The sequence below is a fragment of the Leishmania braziliensis genome, chromosome 36, assembly GCF_000002845.2.
Source record: "Leishmania braziliensis MHOM/BR/75/M2904 complete genome, chromosome 36".
NCBI classification, from domain to species: Eukaryota; Euglenozoa; class Kinetoplastea; order Trypanosomatida; family Trypanosomatidae; genus Leishmania; species Leishmania braziliensis.
In genome coordinates, this window is record NC_009327.2 from 2,646,309 (window position 1) to 2,672,505 (window position 26,197).

The 26,197-nt window shown below is 55.0% G+C and overlaps 11 protein-coding genes across 11 annotated transcripts; all 11 read right to left on the reverse strand.

The window, feature by feature from the left end:
* Positions 1-98: 98 nt before the first annotated feature.
* LBRM_35_7230 (conserved hypothetical protein) lies at positions 99-1,388 on the reverse strand (the record flags this gene model as incomplete). Its single annotated transcript, XM_001569282.1, has 1 exon — positions 99-1,388. One exon carries the CDS (start codon positions 1,386-1,388, stop codon positions 99-101), a length of 1,290 nt encoding a protein of 429 aa, XP_001569332.1.
* A 1,180-nt stretch (positions 1,389-2,568) lies between these two features.
* LBRM_35_7240 (conserved hypothetical protein) lies at positions 2,569-3,063 on the reverse strand (the record flags this gene model as incomplete). Its single annotated transcript, XM_001569283.1, has 1 exon — positions 2,569-3,063. One exon carries the CDS (start codon positions 3,061-3,063, stop codon positions 2,569-2,571), a length of 495 nt encoding a protein of 164 aa, XP_001569333.1.
* A 490-nt stretch (positions 3,064-3,553) lies between these two features.
* On the reverse strand, positions 3,554-4,414 carry LBRM_35_7250 (putative DNA-binding protein; the record flags this gene model as incomplete). The annotated part of the gene is made up of 1 exon (XM_001569284.1): positions 3,554-4,414. One exon carries the CDS (start codon positions 4,412-4,414, stop codon positions 3,554-3,556), a length of 861 nt encoding a protein of 286 aa, XP_001569334.1.
* Positions 4,415-6,610: 2,196 nt separating this feature from the next.
* Positions 6,611-10,522, reverse strand: LBRM_35_7260 (putative nuclear pore complex protein (NUP155); the record flags this gene model as incomplete). The annotated part of the gene is made up of 1 exon (XM_001569285.1): positions 6,611-10,522. One exon carries the CDS (start codon positions 10,520-10,522, stop codon positions 6,611-6,613), a length of 3,912 nt encoding a protein of 1,303 aa, XP_001569335.1.
* An 848-nt stretch (positions 10,523-11,370) lies between these two features.
* Positions 11,371-13,551, reverse strand: LBRM_35_7270 (conserved hypothetical protein; the record flags this gene model as incomplete). Its single annotated transcript, XM_001569286.1, has 1 exon — positions 11,371-13,551. One exon carries the CDS (start codon positions 13,549-13,551, stop codon positions 11,371-11,373), a length of 2,181 nt encoding a protein of 726 aa, XP_001569336.1.
* A 1,283-nt stretch (positions 13,552-14,834) lies between these two features.
* Positions 14,835-16,448, reverse strand: LBRM_35_7280 (putative T-complex protein 1, theta subunit; the record flags this gene model as incomplete). The annotated part of the gene is made up of 1 exon (XM_001569287.1): positions 14,835-16,448. The coding sequence occupies one exon, from the start codon at positions 16,446-16,448 to the stop codon at positions 14,835-14,837; it is 1,614 nt and encodes a 537-aa protein (XP_001569337.1).
* An 816-nt stretch (positions 16,449-17,264) lies between these two features.
* On the reverse strand, positions 17,265-18,071 carry LBRM_35_7290 (conserved hypothetical protein; the record flags this gene model as incomplete). Its single annotated transcript, XM_001569288.1, has 1 exon — positions 17,265-18,071. The coding sequence occupies one exon, from the start codon at positions 18,069-18,071 to the stop codon at positions 17,265-17,267; it is 807 nt and encodes a 268-aa protein (XP_001569338.1).
* A 730-nt stretch (positions 18,072-18,801) lies between these two features.
* On the reverse strand, positions 18,802-20,673 carry LBRM_35_7300 (RNA editing comple protein MP63; the record flags this gene model as incomplete). The annotated part of the gene is made up of 1 exon (XM_001569289.1): positions 18,802-20,673. The coding sequence occupies one exon, from the start codon at positions 20,671-20,673 to the stop codon at positions 18,802-18,804; it is 1,872 nt and encodes a 623-aa protein (XP_001569339.1).
* Positions 20,674-21,104: 431 nt separating this feature from the next.
* Positions 21,105-21,512, reverse strand: LBRM_35_7310 (conserved hypothetical protein; the record flags this gene model as incomplete). Its single annotated transcript, XM_001569290.1, has 1 exon — positions 21,105-21,512. The coding sequence occupies one exon, from the start codon at positions 21,510-21,512 to the stop codon at positions 21,105-21,107; it is 408 nt and encodes a 135-aa protein (XP_001569340.1).
* An 809-nt stretch (positions 21,513-22,321) lies between these two features.
* On the reverse strand, positions 22,322-23,734 carry LBRM_35_7320 (protein disulfide isomerase; the record flags this gene model as incomplete). The annotated part of the gene is made up of 1 exon (XM_001569291.1): positions 22,322-23,734. The coding sequence occupies one exon, from the start codon at positions 23,732-23,734 to the stop codon at positions 22,322-22,324; it is 1,413 nt and encodes a 470-aa protein (XP_001569341.1).
* A 1,222-nt stretch (positions 23,735-24,956) lies between these two features.
* Positions 24,957-26,159, reverse strand: LBRM_35_7330 (putative delta-6 fatty acid desaturase; the record flags this gene model as incomplete). Its single annotated transcript, XM_001569292.1, has 1 exon — positions 24,957-26,159. One exon carries the CDS (start codon positions 26,157-26,159, stop codon positions 24,957-24,959), a length of 1,203 nt encoding a protein of 400 aa, XP_001569342.1.
* Between the last annotated feature and the right edge of the window lie 38 nt (positions 26,160-26,197).

The following is a 26,197-nucleotide window of genomic DNA, read 5'->3' on the forward strand; positions in this document are numbered from 1 at the left end:
CTTCGGGAAGGAAAAACAGTTTTTTTTTCGTTCTTCGCCCAATTCAACCCCACTCACCCCCTTCCCACTCTACAACTCCCAAAACGGCCACTGGCTGGCTACGCGAAAGCCGCCATCGCAGCCGCGGCAATATCACTCGCCCTTCCTAGAGGCGATAGACCCTCCTCATCGATCTTGACAACGTGCTCGCTGATGAAAGTACGTTCCATAACTGGCGGCGTTGCTTTGCTTGTAGCCATCATCTCCACTGTCGGGGCGCGATTGTGCCGTGGCGCATGGGTGCGGGGTATGAGAACAGCCTCAACGATCTGCATGGACTCAGCTGACAGAATCTCCTTCAACCGCGGAGTCGCTGTATCTCGCGCCCCGCTCGTCAGCAGAATAACAACATTGTCCAGCTTCCCCGCTGCCGCGGCAAACTGCAGTAGGGTGCCTCTCAACCCAAGCCCGAGCTCAAACCTGTCGCCAACTCGCTTCAAGCCCCACAGGCGCCGTCTATAGTGGACGTAGCCCACGCTATCTAGCACTCCATCGAGCTTGCACTTCTCCATCATCGCAGTGAGCTGCTGAGGAGACCCGAAGTACGCAGCAGACCAGATATTCGTCATCGCCACATCTTCCGTTTCGCCGCTCTTTTGAATAGCATCACTCACGGTGTCGATCGGCACCGCGGTGTAGCCTGCTGTCGTCAAGGTGGACGCCGTCCGCTGCGCCTTGGTTACGCGTCGTGCCTCAATCTTCAAGTAGTGCCTCGCCACCTCGAGTTGATCGACAAGGAACTGAAGTCGTTGGGCTTCCATCGCGTTGTGGAAATCCAAAGTACGCTTCGCGGTTGTAGCGACGGCGAGTGGCGGGTGCACAAGGTCAAGGGACGTGCTGCTGTACTTCGCGCCGCCAAAAATTATATAATCCGGTGGCAGCATGGTCGGCAGGGTCGCGAGAACCTCCCTCTCCGACCAGCGCAGAAGCGCAGCTGGTGTGAGAACGTGCGGAGCTATCACGTCAGTCAAAGGAAACTTCAGTGGTGGTGAGCATGCGGACGAGCCCTCCATCAACACAGGATAGACCCACTTGCTGTAATCTGGGACTTCTTCGGGACTCACCGGCTTCTCCTCGGAAGAGGCATAGTTAACCGACATCATCGTTTTTGGGAGCTCCTCCTCTGTCGCATGGAGTTGGGGGAAGTCGAGCGACGGCAATGCAGGAACCGACGGAGCAGCAAGTGGCGCCGGAGTTGGTGGCAACACAGCTGGCCTACTAGGAACCACTATGGGCACTGCAGGGGGTGATGCAGCAGTGACCTCTTTCGCCTCTCCCGGGAGCACAAACGTGACCTTCCGGGAAGTGGCGGGGCTGGCAGGCGCCACAGGGGGGAGTACGGACGACATCGGAATGGAAAGAGAGGGCAGCGCTGCTGGTGGAATACCAGCCGAGGGTGTCAGGTACGATGCGGCCCTTGTCGTCGGCACTGGTATTGCCGGCTGTGTGAGCTGGGACACAGACACCTGAGGCTGTGGCAGCACCAGCGGGCAAGGAGTGGGTAGTACGACAGGCAGGGTGGGAGTGACCCGCACTGAGCCTGCAGGGGAGGAGGGGCTTATATGAGGCACAGGCAAATGGGAGGAGGAGACGCTAGCGGAAGAGGTCGAGGCGAGCGAGACCGACGGTGCAGCGCACTCTGCAGATGGTGTGTTCGGTAGCAATGGAACACCCAGCCCGAAGGCTGGTGTAAGCGACACGTCTGCCGGCTGCGGAACCGCCGAATTTGCAACTGTAACAGGGCGAGGTACGACGGGGTGCGTTACGGGCGCATATTGCAACGCTAGGCTTAGCGTGGTCGGTGCAGGGGAGGGAACGGCAACGAGGATCGAGGTTGCAGGCGCTGTTGCTTGAGGCGGTGTGACAGCAAGCGGAGAGGCCGCTGCAACCGGAGCTGGTTGGGTCGGCACTGGGATAGGTATTGAAACGCTGGCGGCGCGGTTGTCCAGAAACATCTCAATTCAAATGAAGCCGACTCGGCAAAAAAAGAAAAAATGCTCTGGCGCTACCGGGGCACCGCCACGATCACACGGAAGGGATGAAGTGCACTGTAGCGCTAAGGACGTACATCAGAGGACAAAAGAGACAGCTGCAGCTCAGCAGAAAAGAATGGAGAGAGACAGGTGAGGGGAAGTATTCGATTGGAGCAGACACAGGAGTGGCCAAAGACGTTTCGCGTAGACAGCCCTGTGCATCACACATTGTCAGCACAGTGACGATGAAGTACCAAGTTCGAGGGAGACAAGGGAAGTTAGGATGTCGATTCCTAAGCTCCCCTAATGACGCAATCAAACAGAACTACGACGTTGGGTCGCCGTGAACAATTCCTAACCCGAAAACAGACACCCCCCCCCTCCACCTCGTTTTCCTCCGTGTTGTGCTTATGAAGTTGGCTCGCTGAAGGCAAACGCACGCCGCCGCCTCACTGGTGCAGGCGACTGAGACACTGTCCACGATTGTCTTCGGCGCCCCGTTGTGTGCACTAGGTGAGCAGTCATCGCGGGTGCAGAGATGATCCCGCCGCAGTCTCTATGTTTGCGCCTGCTCCTCATTCATGCGCAACACATATGCGTACTCTGCCGCGCCCACCGGCTGTACGCTCAGGCGTGACTGTGTGAAGAGAGCCATCTTCTGCAGCTCCCTACGCGACTTCATCGCCTGCAGTGTCACGACAGCGTTCCACTTTTCCACAAACTTCACATCCACCATCTGCCATGGGTTTTTCTCCTTCGTAGCTTTTGGGTCAAAGTACTCTGATGTCTTATCCAGAGCAGTAAAGTCGTCGTACGCCAACCGCACTACCTCAGCAATCCCAGCAACTCCTGGCTCCTTTGTATTGCTATGGTAGAAAAGCGCCTTGTCGCCGACTGCCATTGCACGCATGTTGTTTCGTGCAGCGTAGTTGCGTACCCCATCCCATGCAGAGGTTTTCTGCTTCGCCAAGTCGTCGATGGAGAACTTGTGAGGCTCTGATTTCAACAACCAGTAGTGTATATCCTCCGCGCGCATGCGCTTGCGGCTCATTTCGGTTCTGTAGGTGAGCGCGGTTCAAGGCAACGAAGAGGGCAGACGAGCTACCTTAGATAAGGAGATGAGAGCATCAAAGAGGGCAAGACATTCTGGATACACATCGGCACAAAATCAACCCTAAGCCACATACATGTGTTCGCGCCTCGGCACACCGATGGTGAATGGGAACTCATTGTGCCTCATACACAGCCTCGTGGACTCGATAACACGTTAAGCACGGTGGCGACGCGTAAGTCCCCTAGGCAACATTGACGAGCTTGGATAGCGTGCCCTCCTTCCCGTTGCTTAGGCAACAAGAAAGCACAGGAGTGGCGTGCGTGTATAAAGTGATGCCATTCGCTTCTCTGCTGCTGCGAGCGTGCGAGTACCCTGAAGATGCGGTGGGGCTGAGAAATCAACAGTAGAAACAAAGCACAAATCAGAGTGGCACAGCATGCAGAGAAGAGGGATGAAGCTACAGCTCTGTCCCAGGATATAGCAATCTTCACATCGGCGACGATTCCTCCAAATCCCCCTCGTCGAGCCACTCCCCCTCCTCCTCGATGCGGATGGGGCTCACCTCCTCCATCATCGGCATGGCCGCTTGCGCATTTTGAGGAACCTGCTCTAGTCGAGGTTCGGCGTCTTGATGGAACTGCACAGCTGCGTCCTGCTGCATCACCGCTGCCTGAGCCCCTGCCATCGCCTGCCGGCGTCGATCCGACACACGCGACACCTTTGCGGCATGCCGCAGTCTGGCCTTCTTCTCCCGATGCTCAGCGCTACTCCGGGCGTATTCAAGCATGCGCCGCAGCGTGGCGCTTTTGGCAGAGCGGAGCTGAATGTTTGTGTTTCCTGACGTTGTGCTTACCTCCAGTCCTTCGTAGAAAGTGTAGATGCGAAGAATCTCGCGGCTGTCAGCCGAAGACATACCGATGCACGCCTTCTTCACTTCCGCCGGCGGCACTGGTGCAGCCCTCAGCTCCGTCACAAATCGATCCTCCATAAGAACCTCCATCGCTCGTGCAACCTTTGATGCCGGCGCTTGAATGCCATTGTACAGATAACAGTTGTTGACAACTGCCCGCATGTCAGCCATAAAGTCCGCCGCGGCCCTGTACTCGTAGCGCTGCAGTTTCCTATTAATCAGCTCCCAGTACATAGGCCGAGGAACATGCTGCGCATAGTCCGGCAAGGAAGATGGGTTTCTGAGAAACAAGTCATTGCTGTCCAGTTCAGACACGCACTCCATGATGCGGCGACAGTCTTCGTAGAAAAGGGCATCGAGATAACGGAAAATGTCACTGCGCCGCCTCTTCAGACGACTACGCAGCGCATCGACCAGAACCTGATCACTCGAGGGCATGCCGATTTGTTTTCGAGTCTTCGTCGCACACGTCGCTCAGCGCTCACTCAGACCTCCGACGAGAACCGCGGCGCGGCGCACCGTTCATTCAAAAAGGAAGTCAGAAAAAGTCGGGTACGTGGTACAAAGGTGCCAGAAGTGAGCAAGGAAGCCCATCAAGACGAGAGCCAACCAGGTAGCCTAGTACGAAATGGCTGTCACCGGCGTCTGTATCAGGACAGGCACAAAAAGAGACGTTGGGGAAGAGATGCAGTGGCCGACAGTCCTAACCGCACCAGCTTGGGATCCTTTGTTTTCCTTTGGTATGTGTATGGGAGAGAGAGAGTTTGTGGGCGAAGAACAGCAGCTGGATACACATTCTTCGCCTGTACCACATCGACTCCTAACTCTCCGCATGACTTAGTCGACGTGACGCACGTCGAAGTTGGCACTAGCACCACTGAGGTAGCAAACAGCATTGAGGTCTTCACATCACGTAACCAACTGTGCACTGAAGGTCTCAGCGCACGCGTATGACCATTGTGACTTAATCGCCTCTTATTTTTTCTTTTGACGGCTCGTCCCTCTTGCTGTTACAGTGGCCATTCTGCCATACAACACGAGCTCAACTACACTCGACGGGGCACGCCACAGGTCCACCGCGTGGTGTCAAAGCAGCACTACACAAGGGCTCGAGCAACGCCGAGCCAGCCATCAGAGCCCAGCTCCTGCCTCCACCTCTACCCGCCAGACCCGCGCCTCACAGGTCGCCTCACAGCCGCTCCCATTGTGCTGGCCGCCACCTGGCGCATCCTTTGGCGTGGCGCAGGCTTCCCACACCAGTAGGCAGCGAGGGCCGAGTGGGACACGTTTGGGCCACGCTCACACTCTGCCCATCGTGTTGAGGACACAAAGGTCGTCCCGGTCGCAGGCCGCTCCAACCCACCTCCCCACGTCGTAGGTACCTTGGCCCCGTCAACGCCAGCAGTAGTTCGGGGTTGCCAGGGATAAGGGGGTCACCTGGATTCCCCACACTGGGTAGGCGCTGGGCCCTGGTTGCCACGCGCTGCGGTGTTCCCCAGTCATGAGGGTATGCTCCCCTCTCCAAAAGAAAGCAAAAAGATGAGCGTCACCACCGACACGCCATGCCTTCATGAAAAAGAGTCCACCGACTCCTCTACGGCGGCAGAAGAAAAACGCAATGCGATGACAAGGTACATGAGCAGAAGTATAAGCGCCGAAGTAATGTAGTCTCGCGCTCCCCAGATAAACGAGCGCGTTGGAAAAGATCGATGTGGACTCGAAGGCAACGGCAGTGCGCCACCGTGACCGGGTTGCCAGTGGTTAGGATACAGGAACATGCTGGCATACCACACATCGCTGTCGACAGGCTTGTTGCTCGAACTGTTTGCGTCTTCTGGTCTCGCGAACTCCAAAACAGCACTCGCGACGCTCGACCAACACCGATGCAGTCGAGAGTTCTCAGCGAAGCGCATCATGTCCCTCCTCCGAGCTACAGAGGAACTGACAATGTAAGGCCGCTGCTTCAAGGTCGTGGTCAGCGAGAAACACTTGCGGCGCTGGTGAGAGTATCCAGAGCTGCACAACATGATGGTAAGAAAAGCAGTCATCAAGGATCACGAAGGTATCATCAGAAAAAAAAGGAGAAGTGTGGAGAGGAGAAGCGCGGTTGAGTATCACTGAGACAAAATACAGGACCGCATCTATCATTGGGTTCGGGTACAATATTGAAACAGTCCTCTTGACTACTTCAGTGCGTGTGGATCGCGTCAGAAGAAACGAGACGACGCGCACCTTAGAGATCTGTTCAAGAGACACCGCCATCGAACAAAAAAAAAAAAACAGAGCTCGTCTACCCGACAAATGACCTCGATCGACGCAGCCCCACAGCCAATGTACCAGCCAACGCTCACAACTTCACAGCTGCAAGTTCACGCGCTTTCAGTTTTCCTTCGTATTCCATGAGGTTCTGTCGGATGACCGAAACCACCCGCAGTCATTCTGATTGGCCCAGGGAACATATTCAAGACTACACGAAAACAAAAAAAAAAACAAGAGAGACACCACACGTTACCACACCATTTCCTCTCTAGAGAGCGACACCTCCACCCCCTTTTCTGACAACCAGCAAGTGCGACGAATTCACGCCTTGCCGAATCGATTTATGCAACAAAGACGCCACAAGCGGAGGACCCGCTACAGACACACGCCACTCGCGGCAAGCGTGTTGGCTTTTCGCAGTAGCTCCTCTGCTCGCTCCACAGCCAGCTGCTCATTTGGGGATGTGACAATGTTTGCAGCGCGGCGAATCATACTGCGTGTGGCGGCCATGGCGTTGGTGACGATCCACTGCTGCACAGACCCGCGTCGGCCGAGGTCCGCCAGATTTACCAGCACCGTGGCGTATGCGTAAACAAGATAGCCCCGCGTGACACCAGCCTCGGCAAACTCCACACACTCCACACCTGTGTCATCCCTCCCTTCAAGAATGCTCTCGTACGTGATGAAGAGCACCTTTGGATCAACAGCGAGACTCATCAGCAGCTGCACCACGTGCGCCGACCCTGTCGGGGCACGCAGAAACGCGCGAGCCTCCAGCAGCCGCACTAGATGTGAAAGCGGAAAGCAGCTGATTTGGTGAAAGTACCTGTCAATGAGTCGCTTCGTAATAGTCTCTGTCTTGTCCTTCTGGTTCTCATAAGCACGGCTAATGCAGGTGGCATACACGCCTGCGTCCGTGACGTTGGAGCAGAGCAGCGCATCCAGCTGCACCTCCGCACCCCCCAGCGCCGGATACATGCCACCCACCTCTATCAGGTCGCTTGCAGAGGCGACAAAGCTCGACAAGAACTCGATATGTTGCACGGCAACATCACGCTCCGTCACGACATCACCCTCCCACTTCACACGACGGTCGAGCGTGGCGCTGCCGGAGGAAAGGAACTCGGTGGCAATGCGATACAAACGCTGCTGCGCCTCCATCAAGCGCAACTGCTGCTCCACCTGCTGCGTTTGGTCGGATTGACACTTCCTGGCACAATCGAGGGCCTCGCGCAGGCACCGGAGGCGATACTGAAGCCGGTCAGCTACTGGCGTGTCGGGAAGCGGAGCCAGGGCCATGACAAAGCATTGCTGCATCGCGCCCCGGTAGTCGCCTTGCACGCTGGCGAGGTAGTGCGCATACTCCTCAGCCAGAACCTCGGCATTGCGCCGCAAATAGTTGCTAAGAAACGGTGAGCGCGCCGCCACAAGCGTCTCTCGCAGCAATTTGGTCGTATTCCTGTCGTCGCGGGGGGCGCACATCCAGTCGAAGAGGAAGCAGTGCGCATACTCGTCTGACGGCTCCACCTGCCAAATGGTTCCAGAACGACGCGGTCCGCCGAGGAGGTCCTCCACCACGCTCCGATGCGTCAGCCACGCAGACTCCAACGTAGAAACAACAAGCTCCAGCACCTGCGTCTTGGTCTGGTGCGCCGAGTAGGCGCTGGCGTACCGTGTCTTATCACCCACTTGGCAGGGACCCTCCGCCAGAAAAACAGCCAGCGCCGCGTTACCCGGGTCCAGCTGCGCCGCTGCGTGCAGCAAGAGTTCCACCGCCACATTCTCACGTTTCAGGCTCCGCAGCTGCTCACAGATGCTCTGAAGCGCACCAGAAGGCCAGTATGCCGCAGCCTTAGCACCAACCTCGGCAACCCACTTGTGCATCTGTGCCTCTGTGTAGCATTGAAGAGACTCGCCGCGAGTCAAGGAAAGCATATCGCTTTGCAGCTGATAGGTTTCCGAGCTGATGCCGCCAAAAAAGTACGGGCACTGCCGCTGCAGCTGTGCGAAGGAGACCACTCGGTGCCCAGACCCAGCACTGATTCCATACTGGGAATCTAGCATCACCTGACTCAGATAATGTCCAAGCCGCTGTGCAACGCCAGCGTCTCGCATCACCTGCGCAAATGTAACCGATGCGTCTTCAGAGTAGAGTGGGATGCCAAGAACGCGCTGCAGCAGCGTCGTCGCCTGCCACGCCTTGTGCACCAGTTCGTAGCAGTTGTACAACATGGCCGCCTGCAGCCGCTTCACGTCCTCGGCACGCAGGCTCCGGTCGCGTGGCACCATAACAACGACCTTGTCTACTTGCCACTCGTGCTGGAAATTCAGCGTACGCTGATGCTCCGGCAGTACGCTGATAGAGAGACTGTCCAAGTACTGGATGATTTTTTCGAGCACCCGCACCGTGGTGGTTGCACTGCTCTGCGTGATCGCGCTCATTGCCGTATTCCAGAGTAGGCACAGTGCTCGGGCAACAAAAGCAACGAGTCCTGTCGCAAATGGTGACATGAGCACAACGACATTTTGGACCTCCGCATCCATTCCGTTACTCGCCTGCGTCACAGGCAGCTGTAGGCTGCGCAGCAGTTCGCGTGCTCTCTTCAGTACTTCGGCGCTCGACCCGCTCAGCAGTTGTTGGCCAAGGTCATTCAATGGCACCCCATCGTCGTGGCTGCTCAAAAACGCCGAGTCTTTCGTGAACGGCAGTGGGAGCTTCGTCGTTGCGTTCAACGCGCCAACGGCAATCTGAAGGAGCATCGCCGCATAGTCGGGCGCACTGTACACAGACGTGAAGCGACTGAGGAGACCCTCGCGGCAGTCCGCATCGCTTATCAACAGAATGAGGTACAGCGTATCAACAGGGCGGGCTTGGGCAAAAAGTGAGAGGCCATGGCGGTGCACCACGACGTACGTCGGTCCGGGTGAGCAAACCTGAGCGCACAAGTCAGAGAAGTTTTGCGAGCCCTGCGTGGGCATCCGCTCGATCGCGTCGACTCGCACAATACGCGAGGATGAACCGCTGAAGGTCGCCACGATGTCCCGCACGTTTTGATGGGGTGCTATTACCGTGGCAGGGGAGGTGGCGGCGAGCACTTCATCAGAGGCTCGGTCGTCGTTCATGTCGCTAAAGGCCGCCAAGAACGCCGACGCGGAGGCGTAGCAAACACTGATTTCTTTGTTTACCGACAAGTACGAGGGTGTGTGCGATTGCAGAATGAGTTCAGCGCTGAAGACGGAATCGAATATGTTGATGTAGCGGTAGCGAAACTGGTCTCCGTTGAGGGCGGTGGCCATGAGGCGGCACCCTTGCGCATCTGTCTCTATCACAAAAAGCCGCACCAGCGGCGCTGGTTCGCCATTAGGGGTGGTATGCGAACGCGGCAGACGACCGGGACGGTGGCGCAGAGACAGTATGTAGCGCATGCCACCACTAGGGATCAGACGCCACAGGCTAATCCTGCTGCGCTCGCACAGTGTCGCCAAGATGCCGTCACGCTCGTCCACCACGAGATCGATAAGTCCGCCGTGCATGCCGCCTCTCCAAGATTTCCACACGCTCGCAACAACCGATGTCACCTGCCCAAGGACAGGGGCGGTGGAGAGCCAATAGCCGTAACTTACCATTCGTATCTTGGGAGTGATGGGGGTATTATCACGCATGTAGCGCACCTCATACACATTGCCGTCCGCACCTGCGCAGAACACGTGGCCGCCGCTGCCAATCGCCTTCGTTATCACGGTGTCAGTGGAGCAGCTGTACCCCAGATTAACAACCTTCATCTCAGCCTGCGCCCCTTCGCCCATAATGCAAAGGCCTAAGAGGAACATCATGCTGGTGGTGCCCACGGGAATGATGTATGTCACGTGCGGCTGGAAGACGCCACTAAGGGGCCGGAGAGGAGCGCCGACAACGCTGATCAGCTCGGGAATCTCATCGTAGATGCAGAATTCGCGACCGCCATGGTAGTCCCAAATGACAAGACGGTTGTCTACAGTGAACCACGCACGGGACAAGTCGGCAAACACGCCGGTGAGGGAGCTGTAGCGCATCGACTTCCACAACTCCAGCAGCGGTTCTGGCCACGCCACTCCGCCTACCGGAAAAAAGTCAGGGACGGCGTACGTCGTGTCACGCGTACTTAAAGCGTACGAGTTCGACCGTACAAAGCCGATGGCGTGTGGGTTGGGATGTCGCTCCACTGCCGCACTATTAAGTACCGCGCTCACAGCGTCCTCGACCATGTGCTTGGCGCCGTGTCGCGCCGTGCTGAGTTGTTGCTGCATCGTCGCTGTTCTCACCAGTGCGCGTACACGGGCACCCGAGCACCGTTACGCCCACTCAACTCCAGCGAGGGGGGATCGTTGCCCTAACGCTCCTCAGTGCGCTGCAGAGCACACGTGAGTAGAAAAAGAGAGAGGTGAGTTGAGGAGGCCGTCCGAACAAACGAAAGAGCAGTGGCTAGAGTGCACCCCCGCAAACAATGTCACAAAGAGACACTGCAATCCCCACGTCAAGCCGCAGGTGGAGGTAAAGGTAAAGAAGGGAGATGAAAGAAGAGACAGTAGAGCGTACGAGTACGCCGTCATGCTAGCTGAGGTAATCCAGCAAGCCTTCGCCAGCTGCACCCACTCTGCGGTGAACATGTGGCTGTGTCATAGCAAAGAGGGGCTTGCGTGCCACTTATCGCTACACGTGAGCACCAACAGAAAAAGCAGCTGCCACATCATGATCGACAGCACCTAGCTTGCCCACTGTTTTTTTTTTCCTCAAGAGTGGGAGGCCTCCTTAACATTGTCACCGTAACATGCTTTGAAATTGATAGCCAGCGGCGCTCATCCCCCTACACGTGCACATACAAGAAGTGAATACACGCGCACGGCGCTGTAACGGAGTTTTTGCCACCAGCGTGACACCCACCACAGTGGAGGATAGCAACTTACAGGTACAGAAAGAGGGGAAGGAAGCACAGCGTTTGACGCGCCCACGCGAGTGGAAATGACATCCCGTGCGCGTTTCGCAGAGCAAAAGTAGTTATGCGGCACCGAAGCGGAGACCAGAGGAAGAGGTAGTGCGCCGTCACCGCCGCTCCTCCCCTCGATCCGCTTGAGGACGTTTGATGGGGCCCACAGCTCTACTGCGTTGTTTTCATTTTGTGGGTGCGCAATGTGGATCTCATTAGCTCTCTCTCCTCAGAGTCAGAGCTCGATTCGATGAGCAGTCCCCCAAAACGGGAGGAAACTCCTGATCGAATGGAATTTTTCGCGGCTGAGTCCACGGTGTTCGCTTTCACACCGTCTCCATCCGTCACATCAGTTTGGAAGTTGATGCTGTTACTCTGTTCCTCCGTCCACCTCCCGCGGCTAACGATGAAAGGGCTCTGCAGGGAATCGCCAGGTGTGCTGGTCGCCTGGAAGCTAGGAATAGCGTCGCTTCGCGGTAGCAGTGCCGCCCTCGCCTCACCCCTTCCTTTTACGCTGGTCACAGATGGAGTCACGTGTATTCGCTCTGCTTGCTTTTTACGAGGTGGAACGCATGGCGGAGGAGGAGTTTCAGTCCGTCCAGCAGGTGATGCGGCGTCGGATGTCGCCAGAGATGCCAAGCAAAATGATGGACTTGTGCTGCTTCTTTCACCCGCTACAGCGACGTTCTCCACTGTCGCATAGTCGTGGCTCTGGGCATCGCTGTAAAAAGCAATCGAGTCGGAATCGATATAGTTAGGTGAGAGACTCGAAAACCCCTTGGACTTCAGCGGAACAAGATGCACTTTGGTCACCTTTGACTTGGGGGATTTTGGCACTGCACCACTGGCATGTATCACCGATGCGTCGACAGACTTGTGACTCTCCACGCTAAGTGCGACAGGAGTAGGGCAGTCCTTCGTCACCGCAACAGTGGAGCGCGATTGTTGCGTCGACTCCAAAGAAAAGCTAGAATGAGAACGCCTTGTGGTGCTAAGGCGTGGATGGGTCGCTGGCAAAGGAGGAACATCCGCGACATTGTCGAGCGTCGCTAACCGCTTCGTCGCGGGTGCATCACGCACCATTCTACTGCCCGATGCTGTCGGTGTCAGCGCGTCAGCCTCAGCTGAGTGCACGGAACGTTCTGACGTAGTATGGCACGAGGCACTTGGCCCCGCCTCCAACGTTGCAAAAGCGTTCATCGGCGCCACCGAGGGCGTCAGCGCTTCGGGGTAGGAGTGGCACAAACTTTCCCCCCGTTGCAGTTCACTCTGCGTGATCACCGAGAGCGGCGGCACAAGATAGGCACTGAAGAAAAACACCGCCTTGTAAACAGCCTGCAGGAGCGGAAGCGAGTCGAAGCGCAGCTCGATTGTCCCACCCATTTGATCCTCTGCCACTAGCGTGAGAGGCCGAGCATAGCGCACGCGGAGTGAGCGCAAGGGGAGCTGCACGAGGCGCACGCGGGACAAATAGGACTCGGCAGTCAAGGCGGTATGGTCAACCTGAAGACAGACACGCTGAAACCCACTCTGTTCTGTCCCCAGGTTGTGGCGCAGCTGAATGCCTTGCACAAACCTCATACTGTCCATTAGCGCAAGCTCGGCAGCCGAGAAGAGATCACTAGAAGAAGAAACCGTCTTGTTACCAAGCTCCCCCACGGCGTCATCACTGGGTGGAAGTAGCGGAACAACATGAGCCGGTGGGGAAACGGCAAGCAGTCGCTCCAGTTGTGCAACACGGCGTGCTAGCCGTGTGATTATTTGCTGTCGTTCAGCTAGTTGAAGCTCGGCTGTTGCATTATAGCCGCATTGTCTCTGTGTGCGGTCAAGATTGGCCAACACATCTTTGACACTTAACAAGTCCGCGTTCTGCGTTCGCCTGTACTCATCCTTTCGAAGGCGCCTGAACTCGTTGATAATGACGTCGTACTCAGCGTCTGTGCGCGGATGAAGATCTAAAAGCCACCCGTAACTCACTGCTAGCGCGGCTCTCTTCCCCAGTCCATTTGCAACGTGTCGCTCGTGGGAGGTAATAGGTAAGCCATCCACATCCTCCAGACCGAAGCCGATGGTGAGCAGCGCCATGAGGCGGTAGTACGGGTGACATGAAACAGGACAGCCCTGCAGATGCAGTGACTTGAGGGAGACCTGCTTAGTGAGCCCGCGAAACGACTGAATTCTGTTGTGCTGAAAGTGCACCTCGGTGACATACTTGTGTGTGCCGAAGAATTCAAAGCTGGTGAGTCGGTTGCGCTGCAAGTTTATCACAAGGAAGTTCTCGTCCTTTCGTTCAGCGAGTCCCTCCAAGGACTCCACTCCTTGATCGACCAAGTCCAGCCTGTGGAACACCATCCGAAACCATCAGCAGAAGTACGCAACACACGAAGAGAGGCTTTCAGCTTTCACAGTAAGTAACGCCGCAGGTCGATCCAACATTCGATCGCTGAGGAAGTTGGCCAAAATGAAGAACAGAAGTGCCCGCAACAGCAAAAAAAAAAACGCGATGTCAAGAAAGAGAGTGGGTAAAAGAAGGAGAGAGAGGTTAAAGTGAGGAAAAATACGTATGGGTGCGGTACTGCACATCCAAGGGAGCTGCTGCTCTGGAGTACAAAAACCAATGCAACACTGCGCACACAGACGCATCAGGGGCCTTTTGTGAACCGCATATGGATATCTCGCCGAAGAGACAGAGGAAAGAAACGAGACTGCAACAACGACGAGTGAACTGGGGCGCACACAAGGCTAAACGAGAGGTGCTCCAAGACCCTTGTGTCGCTCTTGCCTCTCTTCAGCTGCGAGGACCGAAGAACACCCCTCTCCTACACCTGAAATGCAATGCTGGTGCTCATACGACTCATTCTTTTGCTGATTCCCGTTCCTTCACTTCCGTTGCGCGCCTGTCAGGAACTTCAGTGAGGACTCCCTTATTGATAATCCTGTCGGCGCTTCTGCAACTTGCTCCCCACTTTTTTTCGCTTTCCTTTCCGCCTTTCGCCTTTTACAAAGTGGACGAAATGCGGACGGAGAAGCCACGGCGGATTTGTATCGCAGACCAATCAAAATGCTTCCCTCACACCGTCGAGGGCAAGGGAGCTGCACAGCAAAGACCAGGATGAGAACCGAGGCAGCGCAGGGAGCGTACTCCACCCAGGAAAGTCACGCATGTGCACAGGAGAGTCGCATCTGTCTTGCTCGTTTGGCAATCACTTCCCCCTCCAACCTTTTCGCATTGAGGCAGGATATCACGACACACTTCTCTTTTTTTTCCAAAACATCAAATACGGGAAGAAAAAGGGCAAAAGACGGACTCTCTATTTTCGACGTAACAACCAGAGCCCGTTACGACGACTAGCAGGGTCCCAGTGGCACACATGAGATCCCCACTCGCGACCCAACTCGTTCCGCACAGACACACACGCACACACGCACACACACACGCACACACACACACACACACACACACACGTTTGCCGTCTGCTCATTTGTCCAAGCGCAGTGTTACAGAGCGCCGCCTCGTACAGTGGTAAGTAGACAAGGAAGAGCACAAAGTGATAGCACGCAGTACCACTTTCTTTTTTCCGTTATAGGTGGCATTAGGGGGTCCTCATGGCCCGATCGGTTCTCGTTTTGTTTCCTCAGTCTGCGTCGCGTGCTTGGTCCGGGCGGTTTTTGGGGCCGCCAGCCTGCTTCGCCACGATGATCTGGTTCACAGACAGCACCGTGAGCACAGTGTCGGTGGCCAGCCTAATTGCCCAGAACTTGGTCATATGGGGCTCAACAATACCCGCCTCCACCGCATCCAACGTTGTGCCATCGTTCAGGTTGACGCCCTGGTACTTCTTGCCAGCGTTGTGATCCGCCTCCAGCTGCGTGACCATATCAGTACCGTTGAAGCCACTGGCCTCGGCAAGTGTGCGCGCCACCACCTCGAAACTGGAAGCGTACTTGCGCACAGCGTACTGGTCGAGACCAGGGTTCGCTTCGGCATAGAGGGTGAGTTCTTTTTGCAGCTCCATCTCCACCGCGCCGGCACCCGCCACAACCCGCTTGTCCTTCGTCAGTGCCTTGAACACGTTCACGCCGTCGTCGATGGCGCGCTCCACGTCATCCAAGACGTTCTGCGTGGCACCACGCACCACAATTGTGGAGAGCTTCGAGTCGTCCCGGTCCTGGACAAACGCCGTCACGTTCTTGCCACCAATATCAAGGACATCCACCGAGTCGCAAGCGCCCATATCCTCCATGGACGGCGCGTCGAGGCGAGTCATCACACGAGCACCAACAGCGGCACAAAGACGACGAAGCTCGAACTTGGAAGGTATGCGTACAGCCATCATTCCGAGACGGTTTATGAAATGCAGCGCCAGATCGCCAAAGGTGGAGTTGGAAACGATGAGGTTGGCGCCAGACTTGTGAATGTTGGAGATGATCTCCTGCATAATCTCCTCCTCCTTGCGGGAGTACTGGATGAGGTCCTCGGCGTTCTCAATCAGCGCCGTCCCTTTTGTCTCCAGCGATGGCACGTCCACAGCGCAGCTGTATACGGCCACCTTGGCGCTCTTGAGGTGCTTCAGGTTGCTTTCTGTGTTGCGCCCGATCACGAAGCCGCGGACAAGCTTCGTGGACAGAATCGACTCGCCGTCAAGCTTCACCACGCGCACGTTGTCCACATTGAATGAGCGAACGTTAGACGGGCACACATTGATGCAGGCGTCTGCTACAACATCGGCGAGGAAGTCCTCATACCCGTACTGCTTTGACGCAATGGAGGTTCGGATCGCATCCATCACCTGTTCCTTGCGGAGGCAGTCATCGACAGATTTGCACACCATCGTGTCCAGCAACTCCAGGCTCTTACTGCCCGCCTTCTTGTAGCCTTCGATGATCTCGCTCGGGTGCAATCCCATGCGCACCAGTGACTCCGCCTGTGAAAGCAGCTCGCCACAGAGCGTAACCACAAAGTTGGTACCATCGCCGACCTCCTCCTGCATGGCATTGGCAGCCTGCACCAGCAACTTTGCGGCGGGGTGTTCCACCTCCAGCTCGCGCAGAATGGTGGCGGCGTCGTGCGTGACAAACAGCTTGTTGAGATGGTTGATGACCATTTTGCATAGCCCGTTCGGACCCATGGAGCTGCGCGTGATTTTCGACAGCTCGCGGCATGCCTCAATGTTCTTCAACACCGGATCATCTACAAACGCCGAGCCATCCTTCAGCATGCTCTGCGGACCTGTCTGCATAAACGACATGGTTTGAAAAAATTCTTGCCAATAGAAGAATGCAATCGTGCAAGAATATTGTGCAAGGAGCTCCTTCGTGCTTTATCGTGATGAGAAGTGGGGATGAAAAGCAGCTGTATGCGTGCGAATGCAATAGCACCTTCAGCGACACGTCAGGTAAAAAAAGCTGGCAATAGCTTCTCGCCACCGATAACACACGCACACGCAACAATGAAGAAATAGAAGAAAAGATGTGAATCAGAGAGTGGAACAGGCTGTTGGCATCATAATTTGCTTTGCACAAGTGTGCACGTTGGTGTAACTTTCAATGAAGGAGCCTGGCGGAATCATACACTCAGTGAACGCAGCGCAGACCGACGCCCACAGTGTGAGCCACTACGTACCAGCGCTGTCGTTAATAAGTACACACCCTGGTAGCTGCCCCCCTTCTCCACAGCTGCATGGCGATGCCAGCTTCACTTAAAAAGCTCCAGCCCGCCCCGGAAAAAAAAGAGGAGGAAAAATGACAGATGAAGTAAGACTGTTCATCGTGATGATAAAACTTCGCGGCAATTAAGGGAGCACCTTTAGAGCCGCATTAAGAATTAAACAGCTTAGCGCGACAACAACGACAGCCTCCCTTTCTAGTTTCCGTGGTGCACCACACTGCACACCGGCCGTTGTGGGGAGCGCTGTCGCCAGGGAAACACAACGCCGCCGACATTGCCATCAGGTGACGGCTTGACGGAGGTATGTGACTGATGCAATCCACAAGTCACCGGCGAGGAATCCAACACCACAGCAAGAGTCATCACTCACGCCCTTCTAGTACGCCCCGCCACACAGTCAGGCTTCCACTCTGCTACGCTTCCGCGGCGCCTCCTCCGACTCTGCCACCGGCTGAAACTGAAAAACATGTCCGAAGATAGGCAAGCCTACTCGCTTACCGTTTGTACTTGTGGCCGCAACGCGGATGTGGAGAATATTCTTCAGAGGCGCTGCATCGGCGTGCTTAATAAACCTGTCCAAGAAGGTTACAATGTTCTCGACAATCGCCTGGGCTGAGAGTCCGGTGTGTCCCACGCGGCACGTTACCTGGTTGTCGCCACGGCGCGTCACCACGACAGTGTGTACAGCCTTTCGCAACTTTTCCGCAAATTTGCCTTTTCGGTTTACCCATGCAGGAACCTTTTGATGTTCGAGAAACTCTCCAGTAAGCTGCCGCGGGTATTTGGTGAGCCCGTACACAATGAAATGGTCGTAGCTCTTAGCGAAGGCACGCACCGCCACAGGGTCTCCCACCTTAGCAGCAAGCTTCTTACTATCAACAACGCGTCTCACACGCTTAGCAACGGCATCACCATCCTCGCTGAGACCGTAAACTAAGTCCTTGTACTTCCGCTGCGGTGGGGGTGTAATTAAGCACAGAGTTCCGCTGACAGTTTCGTGCGGCACCACGAAGTACAGTGGAACGCGATGCGCCGGTGGCGCAGCGAGAAAGGCGATTTGAACGTCGATAGGTACGTTGTTGCTTTCTCGCACCGGCGCAAAAAGATCAGCGACGTCGTGGCTTGACGTCTGGACGGCGGCATCTGAAGCAATAAAGGAAACAAGCGCCTTTACAGCTTCCTCCGTTCGAACGAGGAAACTCATCTTATTGCACAAGAGCAGCACGCCAGCAGGTACCGAAGCAGAGATACACTTGAGAGAAAGTGAGGTATATCTTCAAATTTGTGCAAAGTGGGATGAGACCCCAGAGGCAAACCCGTCTGCACGCGCTTCTATAGGTATATACCTCACGTTTCGAAATGGGAAAACGAGGGACCAGTTAAGACAAAGTTTTAAAAACGCGGGACAGAGAGGTGGGAAAGAGTAAACTTGAGGGGAAAAGTAGATTCCAGGCGCAGCTCATCCGTGGCTTCGCATCAGTCTCCTCTTCTGCTATATGTGCAGTGGTGTATTGTGTACTCAAGACACAGTGGTTCTTAGCTACACAAAGACTCGCCAGTACATGACACCTCTGACTTTCATCCGTACAACGGCAATGAAAGAAGAAAAATCAAGATACTGGGCGATACACCACAAGAAAAGACACACTCGGGAATGGTTATCAGCCCTCCCCCATCACACAGAGTGACAAAGGTGTAGTTCAGGCTAGCCCACAAGACGTCGGGCACACAGACGTCACACCAGCACTAGTCGGCAGAGCCGCAACTAACCTCGCTTACCCACAACCGCACGTACAAAGATACCGCAGTCCAGTCTCCCCTTGTAGGGAATTCATTGGGGGCGTCTCGTACAGCGCAGCCTTGCACCACTGCTCTTTTCTGTACACGCTAAGAGACGGGCAAGCCGCCGGAGTCCTGGGAGCCCTGCCAGCTACTCAGCTCAGCTTGGCAATAATTCCCGTCGGAAAAGTAACGTGCACGACGGCGGAGGAATACGTCTTTTGCGTTTTCTTATCAGTGAAGGGCAAAACGCGCAACGAGCCACACGCGAATACGTGGTCGCCTTGCTCGAGCGTTTTGCCCAAGGTTCTCAAGGCATCTGAGGTACAGCGAACAGGAATCACCTCAGCCTCCTTTTCGGCCGAATCGGAGACATAAAGGGACAAGAGCAACGCCCCTTCATTCGATACTTCGACATCCAGCACGCGACCTGCCACAGTAATGTTACTCACGGACTGCGCATAGGGTGTGAGTTCCACTTCCGTCCACACCGATCGCTGTGCAGACGAGCCGAAGGGGGATGTCATCGTGAGATCCACCGGGCTGGGGATGAAGGCTGGTAAATCCGGCACTTCGCGCTTCTCCTTCCGTGACGCCTTCGGCAGCTCCTTCCCATGCTTGGCCTTGCTGTGCATTCGAAGCCCGTCATGCATAAAAAAGCTCTTATTGCAGATGGTGCACACATGCGTCGAGGTGGGCGCCTCCTTAGCCGATGCGCTGGCGGGACACGCGGAGAAGGAGACAGGGGATGCGCCGTCAGAAACAAAAGCGCTGCTTGTGGCCGCGACTGCCTCCACTGCTGCATACGAGGCGGCTGCAAAAGAGCTGGTGGTGAAGGGGCTCGGGGCTGCGGCAAATGGAGACGGAGGGATCGCACCAGCAGCAGCCGCGAACGGCGACGTCGGTATCGAAGAGGAAGTCACAGAGGACGCTGCATTCCCAGGCTCGACAGCGGCCACATCTGCAGGAACCTCGACCGAGCCAAACGGAGAGTGCCCTTGCCCGACAGACAGAACGTTTGTCGTCCCCGCAAACGGTGAGTCACTGGCGCCGGCGGCGAAGGGAGAAGAAACGACAGTGTTGTCCTTCGTCGACGGTTGCTCGGCGGCGCTGGGCATGGGTGCCGTAGCAGGTGGAAGAGTCTGCCCAAACATGGGGAGCTGGCCGAATGGCGTTACCGGGGCTGTTTGCTGCTCTGCGAACTCCATCCTCGTGGCAGTTTTCGGAATATCCTTTGTTGCTTTTCGGAGAAACGGGTTCGGGCACCGAGAGGGGCGCAATGGACCGAGAGACTCATCAGACGCCATTGCAAAAGCGTCGCTTTCAGTAATGTGATAAAAATTGGCTTTCTCGTCATTCGCCATGATAGGGCCTGCCTTGTCAGCGGCATATTGGCAATCCTCAAACGGGTTCTCACCTTCTGGAATCACGGCTCCGTACAACGGCTCGCCGCAGTCAGACGGGCGAGCAGCAAACACACGCATTACCATCGTACTGTGAATAAACTGATTACCCATTCGCTTCAGGCCCGTGTCATCCCATACCGAGAGCATCTTCTCCATCACGAGACCTGGCACCTCGCGCTCGGCCTGGTGGAGTGGTTTTGGGGCCGGCTTCGCACGGCGCGCAGAGCGCTCGTGAGTATCGGGCACGATTGGCGAGACGACAGTCGGCGCCTGCGGAGGGGCGTTACGAAACACACCTACCGGGGTCTGCTGCGCTTCCTTCTCGCCCTGCCCGGGACCAGCGCCTGCCTCCACGGTGCCCTCGCTGTTGTGCACCTGTTGAAGGTGCAGTTTTGCCGCCATCTCCAAGCGAAAAGACTTCTTGCAAACGCTACAGTGAAAGCGCCGGTCGGGGATGGTACTCTGATTCCGCACAGCTTCCACCAGACCGGCATTTGAGGCGCCGTTCACGGAGGCCAGAGCGCCCGATTCGTGTACGGGGCGAGCCCATACGTGGCGCAGTCGGCGCAGAGCGCAGCGGCACGCAGCAGCAGCAGTTAGGACACCGACTCGCCTCTGCATCGTAATCACCTGCGGCGGAAAAAGTCGCCAGAGAAACAAAACGCAGTGAAGAGCGGCACCTCAGATTGGACTGTGTCACCCCACAAATATGATCCCAAGGTCTACGCTATGAAGGCAACAAAAGAGAGATGAAGAGGGAGAGAATGCACGACGGTGGAGAAATCGGGAAATAGCGGCAAAGAATTACACGACACGTCCAATGCTGCACGTGTTCCCCAGTGCTACTCCAGTACTCAGGGCCTCAAAAATCGACTCGCACGCACGCAAGAAAGGTGAGAAACAACGGTGAACGCGCTGTAGAGGGTGACAACTACTGCCCCTTTCAAATTTGTACCATTACTACACTCTCTTTTTTCAGAGCTGTAAACACACAAATGCCTTGAAAAGCAGAGGCACCATCGCGCGTGGGCCAGAAAAGCCACGGCTCCCTGTTAAACCAGCTGAGCAACCGATACAATCGAGCCTAGTGAGTCCGTCACTAGCAACTCTGTGGCAGTGAAGTAGGTGCCATGAACAGTTATGTACCTAGGTTTGTGAACGAGCTTTGATACCACGTGAACGACTTCCCCCTCCCTCAGATTTGCGAAGCAGTATCCTGCCATGGCTACTCCTCGGCATCGCAGGCGAAAAACCTGCTGCGTCGCTACTGTACGGAGGGCTGGGGGCCACTGTGCAGGGCTACCACACTCCGTCAAGAGCAGCTTGCACGACCACTCCGGCTCTCCTTGGAGCATACCGCGACTGGGGCTTTGAATAACGCCGACACACGCATGAATGGACAAGTCACCGATCAACGAAACCGGCGCACTGCCTTGCAGCAGCAGCTTTGACAACCGCATTTATGCGGCACACTGGCGCACACGCTCGCGGGCCCGTAGTACACAACCGTGATTGAGCGCACCGTGTGCAGGTAAAAGACAGAGAGTAAGCACAAAATCGTGTAAGAGAAGTCAAAAGGCAGGAGAAGGGAATCGCAAGCACGGCAACAAACAGTAAAGGCATTAGAGAAAAGAACGGTGTAATTCTCTTGAAGCAGCAGTTCGCTCTCGCGCGCTTGAGAACAGCACCACCTAGGGACAAACGTTCACGATCAGCTCGGTGTACATATTATCTTGGCTGCCACAATCCGTCGTCCTGATCACACAGCAGCGCCACGCAAGAACAGTAGCTCCCCGGCCTGCATACAGCAAACACGTTCTATACACAACTGTCACATTGGCAATAGTGCAGACGTTCCATTATGTGTCATTTGTTTCGCGTATTGTTACTAAGCCCAAGAACAATTTATCGATCTGCAGAAAAAAAGCGCATATACTTGCAGAAGCGTTGATTTCAGCATTCTAATTCTTTCCCACTTATGATTCCTCGAAACTATGCCGATGAAACAGCAACGAGCGCGCACACAGGTTCCTTCCTTCTACTCCCCTCACACTAATTTTGCTCGCTAGGGAACAGTGCCAAAAACTGTCGATGTCACAACACATACACAAAGGTCACAATGGCGAAAGCTAAATAAGAGAGAAAAGGAATGAAGAAGGAGTGTTCGCGCTCTTTTTGTCTTCAAAACGATACAAAAAGAAAAGACTAATAGTCGCGAAAAACGTAGCAAATAGTGCTCCCGTCTTTCAATGCTACATACACTGTAGCCCTACAAGTCGCCCTCGTCACTGCTGCCGGAGGAAGTTGTCATGTGGGACCTCACGAACTCCTCCATCTCTTTAGCGCTCCGGCCTCCCTCGTACATCATCGGCGGCTTGCCAGCTGGAATGAAATATATCGTTGGGAAGCCGGACACCTGAAACTTCTCGCGGTCGAAGTCGTTCGTCGTGGCATCCATCTTCGCAATCATCACATTCTCGGACTGGAGATTCTCGGCCATCTTCTCGTAATCGGGATGCAGCTTCTGACAGTGCCCGCACCACGGCGCGTAGAAGAGCAGCATCACGTTCTGCTTGCCGTCTGTGTACTTGGAGATTGTCTGGCCCACAACCGTCGTGAGGCCGTTCACCGTTTCCGTGGCGGGGACCTCGTCAGACATCAAGGTCTGTTTCGTTTCGCCTTTGATGTACTTCTCAATAAATTCAGTGATTGACTCGACTGTGACTGGGATGTCGACCGGCATCACATGATGGCGGCGATCGTGGTCGATCACAAACGCCGGGAATTCCGCACCTTCGGGAATACCCAGCTGGCGCGAGACAGGTCGGTACTGATCGCCATCAATGTACGTCATCAGCACCTGCGAGCGATACTTCTCCGCTACCGCCTCGAGCGACTTCTTCAGCGTCGGATCCGTGTTCTTGTCGATAAACACCCAACCAAGCGGCTTCTCCTTGTTCGCCTCCATGTACTTCTGAAAGCTCATCTGGCCGAGCTCACCGAAGAAGTCCAACACCGCAGTTGCGAGAAAGTTCTTCATTGAAGCGTCCGTCATCGGCGAGGCGCTATCGTACGCCTCGCGCTCCTTACCCTTGCGGTACACCGTGACAGACTCCATTGCATCCGCAGGAGAAATGGCAGTATCCGTCACGAGCGCAAAGTTCATTTCAGAGCGGAGAGAGTCAGCCAGCTTGGTCATCATCGACGCCATCTCTGAATCGGCATTCGCTGTCTTCACTACGCAGAGAGGGAAGTTCTCCTTCATGAGGTCCTCGAGCTCCTCAGCCTTTGCGACTACCTTCATCGAGGGACCAACATGCGACTTCATGTACGACGCAATGCCGTCAGCAGTGCGGGGACCATCGTAGGCCTTCACTTTCACGCCGTTACGGAAGACGTACAGTGTGGGGAACCCCTTGACTTCGTACTTCTCAGCGAGGGCCTTCTCCGTGGTGCAGTCGACCTCCGCCAGCGTCGCGATTCCGGTCAGCATCTCGGCGGCCTTTACAAACTCCGGGGCCAGTGTCTTGCAGTGACCGCACCACGGAGCGTAAAACTTGACCAACGTCAGATCGCCGCTAACGACGTTGTCAAAGTTATCTTGGGTGGCCACCTGCACCTCTGCGGATGTAAGGCAGAGGAGAAGGGTGCACACGAAGAACACAACGTATAAGAGCTTCATTTTTCGTGCCTATAAAGCAGTATCAACAAGAATCGGATAGAGTGGAGAACTGTACCCAAGCCAAGATACCGAAATGAAGGCAACGTTTCCAGTGTACAACAACGCGCGGCAGCCAAGAGAGAGAGAGAGAGAGAAACGCATGTACATATTCCCAAAAGAACGGAGAAGCAGATCGAGAGAGACAAATGGAGAAGAGAGAAAGCGAGGAGGAGTCAGTCAGGAAGTTTTTAACACAGACTAAATACGCGCACTCATTCAAATTTTGTGCCACAGCGAAAAGACGTTGTGGTGCCGTCAAGAGCGCGCTTCCTCATCATGCATGAATACTGCTGACAATCGAAGCAAAATCAAAAAGTTCAAACACCAGACGAATCCTGTGCTCCCTCACCTGTTGTCACTGACGCATCTGAACTAAAAAAGGAAAGCGGTAATGAGTACTGAGATAAGCCCTAGCACGCACCTCAGCGGGCACAAAACTCACCGAGCTCTAAGCAGCGAGTCTACCACTAGAAGAGCACAAGTCACCTGAGCACAGAAGTGAAACATGCAAATTCAAAAGCACCTTCCCTCCTGGATTTAACTTTTGTTAGTCATCCTGTTCTTATCGATACTTGCTTAGCATTAGAAAGGCACCAACTAAGCAAAAGAGCAAATGAAGATTTAGTACTAATTGTGAGATTAGTATGATGCAAAGTAGGACATGAACAGAGCATGAAATATATATAAGAATCGCTAGAACAACAGCAAAAATCAGCTCTCGGGTTGCTGACAATAAAATATGATTCAGCATTCCCCTGTATCGTCTATTTTCACATTTTTGATGAGTCTCCGTCTGAAATTGAACGCAATAGCATTTAAATTCGATGCAAAACAGCACCTCTTCCGAGAAGCCTCATGGCTGGGCTTCATTAGCAGAGGAAGGAAAAGAGGGTGAGAGTGGAGAAGGGAGAACCAAAAAGAGACCAGGATATACTATGCCCCGGTAAATCTATCACTCACATAAGATGGAGAAGAAAACCGAGGAAAAGAAAACGAGCACATCTGCTGCTGGTAATGATCACTGCCGCAATCTCACCCCAAAGAGTATTTGACACATCAGAAAAGCAACGTCACGTTCAATCTTTTTCTATATTTCTTGTCCCAATGGCATCTGCTCTTGCTAGAACATAACAGGTGGAAACGTTCAGATTGCGCCACTCATTCAAACATTTCAACGCTCGACCTACTTACGTTTCCTAGCCTCCACTGAATTCACAGCAGGCTTCGTGGCGACGCGGTACAAGACATCAAAGTTCATCTTGGTGATCTTCCAGACTCCTTCAACGTGGAACGGCAGCCCATTATCCTCGGCGAACTTGCGCAGAATACGTCGCAGCTTCGGGTAACGGTAGCGGGGAACCATCGGGAAAAGGTGATGCTCCAGCTGGTATTGCATACCCCCAAAGAACCACTCAAAGAAGGGGTTGGAGCAGTGGACACCGCGGGTGGCGCGATGTTGATCGACAACGTAGTTGTACGGCTCGTCACGCTCGATCATCTCCTCTGTCTGGTGGTTCGACGTCACCACCACAGCGACACAGAAACCGCCAAGGAGCACGCTGCCCAAGGAAACCTTCCACGGCAACAGCGCCAACCACAGGTAGTTAAGCGCCATCAGCGAGAGCTCCAGCCTATTGCCGCTACTCACTGCAAAGCGCAGCGACTGCATCCGCCACGAAACGTAGAGAAGGGAGTACGCGGCAAGGTAGAAGGTGTGCTGATAGCGGCGGCACGCAAAGTCCTCGGACACATCCGGTACCCAGAGGAACAGGGCAGGCTCGTTGTGGATATCAGCGTCCATGCCTTTTCGATTCACAAAAATATGATGAGTGTTGTGCTTATTTGACCACCACTCCACCGAGAAGGCGTTGAGCATGCCTCCGAGCGTGGTGGCGAGGAAGCGGGCAAACTTGCCGCGGGCGTGCGTGAAATCATGCGCTAGCCAGCCACCCTGCTGCATGCCCAGTCCGATAAGAATCACGGCCATGAAAGGACGTGAGTAGCTCAGGTACGTTCCCACAACGTAGAGCACGATGACAGGAATAATATTCCGTGAAAAGTCGATAATCCACCTCCGCTCAAACCATCCCTCACTTCGCAACTGCTGGACGAGCTTCTCAAAGTTCAGCGACACCTGATCGCGAGGTCCATCGCCCTCCTTGAGCGGCAGTGCCTTCATACGCTTCAGCTTCTGAATCGCCTCCACCGAGTGCAGCGAGTAGAACGCATCTGTGGCATCCTTTCCATGGAACTCATCACACATCTGCGCACCCCCGGGGTGCGAGTTTCGCCAGGACGTGCAATCGTACCAATTGTCGTCAATGCGAATTACGCACTTCGGCAAAGAACTGTGATACGCGTACGGCGAAGTGAGCTCAAAGACCATTTTTAACGTGTAACGTGGTGCACGCACACCTCTTGTGA